The 12,729-nt window shown below is 37.0% G+C and overlaps 1 protein-coding gene and 1 long non-coding RNA gene across 4 annotated transcripts in view; both read right to left on the reverse strand.

The window, feature by feature from the left end:
• LOC144960311 (neprilysin-like) overlaps positions 1-12,729 on the reverse strand; it is a 115,933-nt gene that overhangs the window by 69,114 nt on the left and 34,090 nt on the right. For all 3 annotated transcript variants that reach the window (XM_078893367.1, XM_078893368.1, XM_078893366.1), the window contains one exon: positions 11,082-11,278. In XM_078893367.1, coding sequence (XP_078749493.1) covers positions 11,082-11,278 — 197 coding nt within the window. The remainder of the gene's footprint in view (positions 1-11,081; positions 11,279-12,729) is intronic.
• Positions 259-8,810, reverse strand: LOC144960312 (uncharacterized). Its single transcript, XR_013642835.1, has 4 exons — positions 8,638-8,810; positions 7,643-7,815; positions 7,270-7,324; positions 259-358 (listed from the first exon to the last, which is right to left on the reverse strand). It is a non-coding gene; the product is annotated as an uncharacterized LOC144960312 (long non-coding RNA).

The raw sequence follows: 12,729 nt of genomic DNA on the forward strand, positions 1-12,729 counted from the left end.
AAAAAAAACAAAAACGAAACATGACGCCTGTTAGGCGATAATACATTTTTTTTCCGACAAAGACCAGGTACTCACTTTACACCTGAGTACGGTGAGATAATGTGAGTACAGTGTCTTTTCCAAGGACACAAATATGCGCCGAGCGAGGCTCGAACCAAGGGCCTTCCAATCCAAAAGTGAGTGTCATACCACTAGACCACATAGCCTATGACTAGGTGTTTTGGGTCGTAGGTATCGAGTTTGACTACCCACCTTGAGAAAGTCACCTAGCCTTAGCTCACTTTGCACGCTGTACTGTGGCTGACGCCTTGGTTATTTCAGTCTTCCCTTGGAATAGATCTTAAAGAAAATAAATCCCCTTTAAGGATGAATAAAGGGAATATATTTAGAGACCGTTTATTAAACATTATGGTATATTGAACCAGATAAAGAAAATAAATTTTAAATTCAGAATGTGACCTGCCACTTTACAAGGGTATTAAATGGGGTTGGGCTGAATGCCTAGAAGACGGTATTAACTCAGTGGGATATAGATGGAACGCCTAGAGGACGGTGTTAACTAAAAGTGATTTACATGGAATGCTTAGAGGACGAAATTATCATAATGTAATTTAGATGGAATGCCTGGAGAACGATAATATCTCAATGTGTTTTAGATGGAATGCCTAGAGTACGGTAATATCTAAATGTCATTAAGATGGAATGCCGAGAGAACGGAAATATCTCAATGTGATTTAGATGGAATACCTAGAGAACGGTAATATCTCAATGTGATTTAGATGGAATACCTAGAGTATGGTAATATCTCAATGTGATTTAGATGGAATGCCTAGAGTACGGTAATATCTCTATGTGATTTAGATGGAATGCCTAGAGAACGGTAATATCTCAATGTGATTTAGATGGAATACCTAAAGGACAGTATTAATTCAATGTGGTTTAGATGGAATGCCTAGAGAACGGTATTAACTCAATGTGGTTTAGATGGAATGCCTAGGCGACGGTATTAAATCAATGTGATTTAGATGGAATGCCTAGAGAATGGTATTAATTCAATGTGGTTTAGATGAAATGCCTAGGGAACGGTATTAACAATGTGATTTAGATGGAATGCCTAGAGAACGTTATTGCCTCAACTGAATTTAAGTGAAATGCCTAGTCGACAGTATTAACTTGATGTGATTTAGATGGAATGCCTAGAGAACGGTAATATCTCAATGTGATTTAGATGGAATACCTAAAGGACAGTATTAATTCAATGTGGTTTAGATAGAATGCCTAGAGAATGGTATTAACTCAATGTGGTTTATATGGAATGCCTAGGCGACGGTATTAACTCAATGTGATTTAGATGGAATGCCTAGAGAACAGTATTAAGGGGGGACCTGTAGTCAAAAATCCATTTTTGATTGTAATGCTAATATTGCTATTCCCTCGTTATTTTCAGGTGGTAGGTCTAATTTGATGATTAACACCAAAAAAAGCCAAAAAAAAAAAAAATTTTTTTAGACATAGTGAGACAAAAATAGGTTAAAATAGACCAAAAATCCCAAAATTTCTTACAGTAATGCAGCAAAAACCAACGAATAGAACTCTTCAAAATTTAGACACAATGTTTCTTACAACAACAGCTACATCATTACGTAAAGATTGAGCTTTTTTAAGAATTTTTTTTTCGATTTCGGCTGAAAATTTGGTGCGGAATTACAGTAAAAATTCAATTTAAAAATTCATAAAACTGCTTAATTTTAGTTTACCCAAAAACCCCTACGTCATGATGCAAAACACATCATAAGAAAGATTCTGATCAAATTTGAAGACAATCTGATGGAAAACAATCCAGATATGAATGTTAGAAAATCAGAAAATGATGCAAAATGGAATTTTGAGAAAACGCAAAATTTTTCTTTAATTTGATAATAAAGCTAATTATGCAGACAAACAAAGGCAAACATCCATCAAAATTTCAAAGTATATTCAATATGGAACAAGAAAACAGTAAAATTTTGTAAATTAATCAAATTCTGAAAAAATTCTGATCGATTCACTAACCCCTAAGAAAAAATTTGCGGAAAAATTGAACGATATCAGTTTTTTACAAAAAAATTAATTTAGCGATCAAATATGCTTTATATTTATAAAATTCATCAATTAAATCTCATAAACTAATAATGTGATGTATAATTTGATGTTAAACACCAAAAAAAAACCTCGGAATGTTTTTTTTTTTATTTTTAAGGGGCATTATAGGCTAAAATTAGACATAAAACCCTAAAATTTCTAACATAGATGCACCAAAAACTAGCATATAAATTTCTTTCAAATTTAAACACAATGTTTCTCACATAAATAGCTATATCGTGATGGAAGAATTTATCAATAGTCTGGAAAATAAAATTTTTAGAATTTTTATTTGATTTCGACTGAAAATTTGGCGCGTATCGACAGAAAAAAAATGAATTAAAAATTTTATAAAATTGCTAAATATTAATTTACCCCCAAAAACTTCCATCATGATGTAAAACACATCATAGAAAAGATTCTGAATAAATTTGAAGATGATCTAAAGGAAAATGACTAAGATAGGATTGCTAGAAATTCAGAAAATGACATAAATCGGAGATTTGAGAAAGCGCAAACTTTTTTTATAATTTGATTGTTTTTTTTGTTGTTTTTTTAAGGGTTTTACGGCACTTGCAACACATTAAGGTCATATCAGTGCCAGTAAAAAGGAAGAAAATGGGATAGTAAAAAGTTCTAGAATTACAATTAAAGCACCCAAGAAAAGGTAAGACAAAGGGGAATTGGTTCAAATAGGGAACAGATGTAGATTCCAAGAGCACACTATCAAAGTACTTAGTCTGAGATCACCTAAAAGTCTTATCCAGACACAGGCACAGGTCCCCACTAAGAGGAATACGCTCAAATGTTTACTAATAAAATATATATAATACATAATACAGTGCATATCAGAGAGATGATTTACAAGGAAAAAAAATTTCATCTCCCAAAACTAACTTACATTTGACTGTTTCCCTCCCAGCCAGGGTATCCGGCCAGGGCCAGGACAAAACCAAGTAATCTCATTCCAAGACAAAGACAGAAAGCATGTTGGAAAATAGACATAGGGGGATAGAAGACAAAGTATATACCTCCCTGCCCACTATGGGAGGTCAGGAACCCCACCCAGTTTATAATTTGACATTAAGACTGATTTTGCAGACAAGTAAAAGAAATGATCCATCAAACTTTCAAAATATGACCATTATAGAACAAGAAAACAAGAAAATTTTATAAATCAATCTAAGTCTAAAAAATTTATAATCGATTCGCTAACGCATACCCCTAAAAAAAAAAAAAATACTATAAACAGGGGTGAGAATGACTGGTCACTAAAAAGGAGGAAATTTTGTCAGCGCTTAGATCAAGAACCATCCATGCAAAAATAATCTATAAATTTAAATTTCATTAAAATTTATTGTGATGCAATCCAAAATGTGTCTCCCAGCAATTTCTGACATCACTCGGAGGAATTTCAAAAACTGAAAGTGTAATTATAACATGGTGGTTGTAGTAATGGTAGTGGTAGGGTAATGATGTGGTGGTAGTTGCAGTAGTTGTGGTAAGGATGATGATGTGATGTTGGTTGTAGTAGTAGTGGTAGTCGCCACATACATCTCCCGTATTCACAGATTCAAGTTGACCAGAGACGCCAACTTAAAATTTGGCTCACGTAAATTTCAGAAACAATTCCGAACAATGTCAATGCTTAAACAGGAATTTCTGCAAACAAAATATAATTGAGATCTATAATCATCCTAATACCACTTGTTTCAAATCAAGTAAAGTTCCAAAACCAATTTATGACGTATAAAATATTAAAATGAATGGTAGGTGTGGTGGTAATAATGATATGATGGTGGCTGTTGTAGTGGTGGCAGTAATGATAATGTATGTGGTTGTGGTGGTTGCAGAAGTGGTGGTGGTGATATTGTTGTGTTGGAGGAGGTTGTAGTAGTGGTGGTAAGGATGTGGTAGTGATTGTTGTTTTAATGGTGATAGTGTTGTGATGATGTCATAGTGGTGGTGGCAATGATGATGATGATGATGATGTGGTGGAGGTGGTTGTAGTAATGGTGGTGCTTCATGAAATGATGGTGTGGCGATGGTGGTGGTTGTAGTAGTAGTGGCAGTGATGATGATGATGATGATGATGGTAGTGGTGGTGGTGGTGGTGATGATAAGGTGTATACGTGAACGTGAAAAGAGAGAATGATGGCTGATGTGAAAAGGATATGATCCACTTTATAGATTTAGGTTTGTCTGACAGAAGGAAAGATAGTGTGTGTTTGTGTTTTGTTTGTAAGGGTTTACGGCGCTTGCAACACATTAAGGTCATATCAGCATCAGTAAAAAGGAAGAAAATGGGATAGTAAAAAGTTCTAGAATAACAATTAAAGCACCCAAGAAAAAGTAAGACATAGGGGAACGGAACAAAAAGGGATCAGATGTAGATTCGAAGAGCATATCACCAATGTACTTAGTTTGAGATCACCTATAAGTCTCATCTGGGCACAAAGAGGAATACACTCAAAGGCTTACATTATACATTCAAAATAACAAATATAATAATACATAACAGAGAGATGATTTACAAGGAAAAAAATATCATCTCCCAAAACAATAACTGTGCATTTGACTGTTTCCCTTCAGTTAGGATTCTGGCCAGGGCCAGGAAAAAACCAAGTATTCTCATTCCAAGACAAAGACAGAAAGCATGTTGGAAAACAGATATAAGGGGATAGAAGACATAGCATAGCCCACTATGGGAGATCAGGAACCCCACCCAGGTGTGTGTGTTTGTGTGAGTGAGAGAGAGACAGTGAGAGAGAGAGAGAGAGAGAGAGAGAGAAGGAGAGCGAGAGAGAGAGAGAGAGAGACAGACTGCTCAAAGTGAATATAGTGATAGGTACAGAGGGATTAAAGTGAAAAACTAACCGAGATTAAAAGTACTGAGTGCACTTTATTGTTAGGTGTGTATGTGCTGTATTTGTTAATCGTAAATATTAAGTTAACGTATGTTTCATGTTGGCAATTGCCAGGAAATTAACATTTTAATTGAATCCTCTGTGTGTGTGTGTGTGTGTGTGTGTGTGTGTGTGTGTGTGTGTGTGTATCATTGTTAAGTACATGAAGATGAAAATTGAAAACTTGAGGCTAAAGAACTGGGTGCACTTTACTGATTAGTGTGTGTGTGTGTGTGTGTGTGTGAGTGAGAGAGAGAGAGAGAGAGAGAAAGAGACAGAGAGAGAGAAACAGAGAAAGAGACAGAGAGAGAAACAGAGAAAGAGAGAGAGAGAGAGAGAGAGAGAGAGAGAGAGAGAGAGAGAGAGAGAGATCTCAAAGTGAATGTAGTGATGAGTACAGAAAAATGAAAGTGAAAAATTAACGAGACTTAAGAACTGAGGGAACTTAATTGATTTGTGTGTGTACGTGTATATGTTTGGAGGTCATTTCAGTGGCACTTAAAATATATATGGGGCTGTAAAAAATATAGATTTAAGTAAGATCAAAGCACCGGAGAAAAAGTGACTGGTTCAAATAAGGCTCACAAACGGACGCCAAGATCAAACTATTAATGTAGTTAGTTTGAGGTCACCTAAAAGTCTCACCAAGACACAAGCACAGAATCCTTATGAGAGAAATACAAAATTTAGAACAAATCTAACGTCACACAAAAGAGAGATGATATACGAGGACAAACATATCATCTCCCAAAAACGACTATACATTTAATTGTTTCCCTCCCTGCCAATGAATCCGGCCAGGAAAAGGATCAAGCCAAGACAAAGGCAGAAAGCAACTCTGATCCATGCAAGTCAAAAGATCCCACCAGGAAGATGATGTGATAGTGGTGCTTGCACTAGAGGTGGTACTGATTACAATGAGGGCAGTGATGATGTGGTTGAGGAGATGGTGTTACTGATGATAATGTGATAGTTGCTGTCGTAGTGGTGGTAGTTGTGGTAGAGATGGTGATGATGTCATCATGGTTCAGGGGTGAGAATGATTGGTCACAAAAATGGAGTTCAAGACCTATCTATGCGACGATAACATATAAATTTGAATTTCATTAAAATTTTACTGAGATGCAATTAAAAATGTCTCGCAATATTTTCTGACACCACTTGGAGGAATTTCAAAAGTTGAGAGTGTAATTACAACATATTGTAGTAGTAGTAAGAAAAGATGGCGGTAAGGATGATGATGTGATGGTGGTTGTAGTAGGGTCGTGATAGGGATGATGATATGGTGGTTGTAGCTGTAGAGGTGTTGGGAATGATGGTGATTGTAATAGTTGTGGTAGGGATGATGTTGGGTTGTTGTAGTAGTGATAGTTGGGATGATGTGGTGGTGGAGGATGTATTTGTATTGGTAGTAGGAATGATGATGTGGTGGTGGTTGTTGTAGTAGTGGTGGTAGGGATGATGATGTGATGGTAGTTGTAGTAGTAGTGGTTGTCGCTGTAGTGGTGGTAGGGATGATGATGTGGTGGTCGTGGTTGTAGTTAGTAGTAGTGGTGGTGGGGATGATGATGTGGTGGTGGTGGTGGTAGGGATGACGATGTGGTGGTGGTTGTAGTAGTAATGGTGATAGGAATGATGATGTGATGGTTGTTGTAGTACAGGTGGTGGTTGTAAAAGTAGTGGTGATAGGGATGTTGATGTAGTGGTTGTGGTGAGCCTTTTTAAAAGGTGGAATAGTGATGGTGATGGGCGGAGATAATCCACCATTTAGGCGGAAATCCGCCTTTAGGCGGAAGATTCTCAGCCCTGATAAAATTGAATTTTTTTCCGTATTCAGAGATAAAATAATTTTGAGGTCAAATATGATTTACATCTTATGAATTCATTATTGCAATCACAAAAACTAATTATTTACTGTATACAATAGATTATAGAGAGATTTCTAGATATATCAAAAATTCTCGAAATATGATTTCGTAAAATATGATATGGCGCGCTACCCTCATTTTTCAATGCTGTTTGAGAGACAAGTCATATAAAATTAGATATCTAGTCAATTTTAACTGCAAAATCAATTATATTTTAGACAATAAAACAGCTAAATGATGAACTGCAAAATCAATTATATTTTAGACAATAAAACAGCTAAATGATGCAAATAGATATAGCTCAGAATAAAAAGCAATTTGCTTTCCCAAACCCCTTGGAAAAAAATTTCTTTCGCAGGAAAAATCAACATCACTTGTTTGCCACCGCTTTTTTAGTACCGTAGTTCCACAAAGAGGGTTGATCTTGCTCTGGTTGGAAAAAAAAAAAAAAAAAAGAGATATTTCATAGCAATTTTTGGAAATATATTATAAAATGCATCTGTCAAAGAAAGACCAATAAATAAAATGGTCATCATTCACACCAACACAGTTGAAATTTCATTGTTTTTACATCCACAGAACAGAACTCTTGGCGACAAACAATTTTCTGTTATTAAGTTAATAAATTCAGTAGTAATTCATTTCAAATGATGTTTTGTCATTTTGATTTAGAAAAATGAGTATTTACTTTATTGATCATTAATCAAAAATGTAAAGGCGCTATGGAGATTTGGAAACATTACTAACCAGTGTCAAAAAGTACATGCAGACACTCTGTTGTGCTGGCCCATATGATGGTTTGCTGGTTGATCAGTTTGCCACAGGAGGGCCTCAACACACCTTTCCAGAATAGCCCTTGAGCCAGCATCTTTATTGATTGTCAGGGCACCAGTACAGTCAACTGAATTCTTTCATGTTAGCTGTCGATGAAAACAAAAAATTAAATTAAATTCACTGCAGTGAAAATGGTACATGCCAATGCCATTGCTAAAGTTTAAAACAACAACAACAGCAATAATAATAATAATAATAATAATAATAATAATAATAATAATAATAATAATAATAAAATAATTTGGAAAAAAAAATTATCTAACATTGTCATTATCATTATCCTAGACATTTCAAACACTAATAAAACTGCTACCACTACAGATCTTATCATTATCTATCATAGATATTTACTCTCTCTTTCTCTCCCCCTCTATCACTCTCTCGAACATGACATACCAAACCCAATTTTCCGATATAAATCCCCCCCCCCCCCCGCCCCCCTCCAAAGAGAAAAAAAAATTGAAAAGTGTGGACGATGTATGCAGTATCAGCCAAAATAAAAATAATTACAATAACTGAATGAAAAGTATTTTTTTAAAAAGGATCCTGATCCTGAGACTGAGAATGTCTTTTCTTCTTGTGAGTCGCACGAACTTCACGAACCCTCTTGATCTTGACAAAGGGAGTGAGTATTTTCCGCCCGATGGGAATCGAACCTTGAAACATCTGATCAGGTCTAGGTTCTATCGCCTGACATGGAGGGCTGATTTTGCTTGGGGAGGGGGGGGGGAGTAGTATTGTATTATTGTTTGGCCCTGTTATTTTTCATAAAATAAAGTTAACTTGCAATAAATAACAACGAGTGTGTTTGTCAGCTGATACTGATGCACAGTCGAACAAACACACAAGGCATGTTTAGTTATAAAAATAAGCAATAAATTAAAATATGGTGTATTTCTTTTGCTTACCTTGTAAACTGGGTATTCTGTGACTTGAATAGAGTGAAGAATTACCAAAGTTCATCAAAATCAACTTGTAATGCGATGAAGTGAGGTCCGAAAGTGAATGAATTCATAATAATATTGTAAACAAAGGCAGGGACAGTCAGGGAGCGGCCATTGACGCTATCATGGTGCATTGTGGGTCACTATTGCCATGTTCGAGGATAAATTTAGATCGGAATCATGTTTTGTTACTAAATTTAGACGCACCGTGACCTGACCTCTCAAATCAACCAATGAGAGCTCGTGACATTGTATTAAATTGTATCCTAGAAAGAGGAGCTACGACTAGAAGGGTCAACTCCCTTCGCGTGGCACGTACCACACTTGCCTAGTGATTTGTTAGCCCGTGTTAGCAACACGCTCCTTGGCTGGCTGCCAGTTTCGCCTGGCTAGACTAGAGGGGGAGGGAGGGAAGGGGAGGCCTAATTAAACCGGGCACCTGTGTGTGTGTACCCTTTGTTTTGTTTTTATTTTTATTGGGCCATGTGTTGTAGACACTCATCAGTGACTCTTTGTTGAAATTTAGTCTTTTTCATTTTAGTATTGAGTGGAGATCTGTTCCCACATGTTATAGACAACCATCAGTGACACTTGAGATTTCTAGATCTATAGTAGGCTAGTACTAATAAGATCTGAGATATTTTAGAGATTGAGTTTAACATAGAAGACGCTGAGTTGTACATTTTGTTAATTGTGTGTGCCCCCCCCCCCTTGTTTCTTTCTCCTCACTTTCTCTCTCTCTCTCTCTCTCTCTCTCTCTCTCTCTCTCTCTCTCTCTCTCTCTCTCTCACACACACACACACACACTCACACACACACTCTCTCTCTCTCTCTCTCTCTCTCTCTCTCTCTCTCTCTCTCTCTCTCTCTCTCTCTCTCTCTCTCTCCTATAAGATATATCTAGATCTACCACTAAATGTAAACATAGAAACATACACATAAACATACACATCCATAAACAGAAATGCAGGCGGTAAGCCGTATTGAGGGAGGCTCAAAGAACGAGTGTCCCTTCTAGTAGAGTCAGCTCTCCTCTTTCTAGGATTGTATTCACTATTTGACCTTGTTATAATTCATGTTTATAATCATGATCCTAGAAAGAGGAGCTAATTAATAAAATGTGATTTAGTTGGAATACCTAGAGGATGGTATTATCTCAATGTGATTTAAATGGAATGCTTTGGCGTCAGTATTAACTCAATGGGATTTAGAGGATTGACTAGAGAACGGTATTAACTGAATGTGATTTAAACGGAATGTTAAGTGTTACTGTTGTTGGCTAGGAACCTCTTGTAAAGCTTTTTGCGCACGTTTAGTGATATCGCCCCATATAAGAGCCTATGTTTGGGGGTGGGGAGGTTTCTTCTAAATAGACATGGTTAAATGGCTCCACAAGTCTAGTGGCTTTGTAGTGTGTAGTTGGTTTCTACGCCACATATAAGTAGTCCTTCAGATCCATGAGGCCCATGGAGCCGGAGTTAATCCCGGTTTCTATAGCGTGAATCGGACAATAGCAATTGCTTGCTACCCTTTGGATAGGACGCTAATCTATCGCAAAGTACTTTCCGCCAGATCTAACTGACCCAGCTACCCAATCACTGCTGGATGGACAGGGCGTCAGAAAAAATTCTTGACTGAACCCGGGATCGATCTTGGTATCATTTGATAGTGAGGCGAGTGCTCTACCAACTGAACTAACGGGACCCCACTACGCCTTATTGACAATTTGCAATTCCCGCTTCATCTTTGATGTAAAACTAATCACTGACATTACGTTATCTCCGCATACACCCACTTAAATCTGTATAAGAAACATACATGTAAATGGATGTATAAATATAACAATGAAATAAATCACTCCATGGAGCCTCAAACGAACATAAATATTTAACTTGTCTCAAAACCATAACAAACGACCTAATTTTGTTCCTTCTATATTTTAGTGAGACCTAATCACTCAATTCACGGTCCAAAATGAATAAAAAATAACAGCTGAGACAGGTCAAATTTATAACATAGTAAACATTCTGTTTCGCGCCCCGAGTCGTGCTTACAGCCGGATGAACCGCAGCCGGAGTTTTTATAATAGTTTTTATAAACGGAGACTATTGTACTGTTGGGGTCCCAATAGCTCAGTTGGTAGAGTACTCGCTTCACACGCAAAAAGGCGAAGATCAATCCCGGGGGCAGTCGAGATTTTTCCCCGACCCCCCCCCCCCCCCCCCTTCCCCCGTCCGCCAAGCAGTGAATAAGTAGCTAGGTCTGTTAAATCTCGCGCGGAAAGTACTTTGCGATAGACTATCGTCCTATCCAAAGGGCAACAAGCAATTAATTGCTATTGTCGGTTTCACGCTATAGAAACGACTGTACTGTTGCCGGTGTGTGACATGACTCAAGGGCACATTTACCTGGAGTCGATATTCCTCTATCTTGCCTTTTCTGTAAATATACAGTTCAAATTTAAACAAAGCCTCGGCAAAAACTGTGCTGTAGTCTTCAATCATTGATTGTAAGTCAACTTTAGAGTTATCCAAATTGGAGTTCAGGGTTGGCCACTTCCATTTCTTCAGGTTTCTGTCTTTCAAACAACGACTTTCCATTGTCACTGCAAAATCAAATGTAAAATGTACTTTTATTAACCTAAAAATATCCATTAAATGCAATATAAATTATGTTTACAATGTAGATCGTTTATAGGAGGGATTTTGTATGAGTAAAGTAACTAAAATGTTAAATGACCCCCATCATTCACTTAGACTTATTATGTCAGGAAGGTCGCCCTTTCTCTATTTCAACTAAAACGGAGAGATACGCCGGTGTTCTGCCGTCTAGTATTAGGCTGTTTAATAGCAATCTTTAATCATTTATATAATTATTTTCGTTTTCTTTTTTACTTCCTAATATTGTTAACGTTGTGACGTCATCTTCGTTCCTTCTATGCGGCTATGTGGTCTAGTGGTATGACACTCGCTTTCGGATCGGAAGGTCCTGAGTTCGAGTGTCGATCGGCGGATAGTTGAGTCCTTGGAAAAGACTCTTTACTCACATTCTCTCATCGTACTCAGATGTAAAATGAGTACGTAGCCTTTGTTTCTGTCCAAAAAAAAAATTGATTTTCGCCTTAAATGCGACATGTTTCTTTCTGCATGTTACGTGTTGTAATTGCTCAGGGATCCTTTGTAACGCGCTTTGAGCACGTTTAATGTATACTATGCTATATAAAAGCTCAAGTTTGTTGTATTTTTAATAACATGGTAGCCTACATACTTGTGACATTCCATCAAGGATGTGATACGTAACACAGCCCAATTTTTTTCATGAGCTTTTATATAGCGCAATATCCACTAAACTTGCTCACAAGGGGTCCCTGGCCAACAGCAACATTGAACATTTAGGACGGGACATGACGCCTGTTAGGCGATGTCACAATTTTTTTCGCCCATAGACAACGCTGTTACCGGCAAGGTATTCATTTTCTCACGTGAGTACGGTGAGAGAATGTGATCGAGTAAAGGGCCTTCTCCAAAGACTCAACTATTCGCCGAGCGAGGCTCAAACCCAGAACCTTCCGATGATTGATGTATTCTGAGTTTAGTTTGATTGTAGATTATACTCGTAAGTCTACTGAAATAACAAAATTGACGTTTAATGTTACATGGAGCTTTGTGGTGGTACGTTATATCAGGCTGGTAGATGTTCTGAATATTTTACCTAAACACAAATCATTAAGGGGGGACCTGTAGTCATTTTTGGTTAAAAAAAATTTTTTCGGCCAAATTGGGCTAGTCCACTTTTCAGGTAGTTTAATTATTCTAGAATCCTAAAATATAAAGAAAATTTCATATTTTCAATTAAAAACGTGTTTTTGATGCAGTTTTATAACGTAGGTATCCACGTTTTATTTTCTAAAGGTCTATATTGTCAAATGTTTGGGTCTTGACAACAGCTATTCAAAGCCTATCCACCCGGTCATGGCGCATATCGATGGAAAGCTTAGCCATTTCTCTTTTTCAATCTGGCAACATCGACATCATGATTATAAACATGAATTATCAC

The sequence above is a fragment of the Berghia stephanieae genome, chromosome 15 (assembly GCF_034508935.2).
Source record: "Berghia stephanieae isolate SIO BIC M18660-M18661 chromosome 15, UCSD_Bste_1.3, whole genome shotgun sequence".
NCBI lineage: Eukaryota > Metazoa > Mollusca > Gastropoda > Nudibranchia > Aeolidiidae > Berghia > Berghia stephanieae.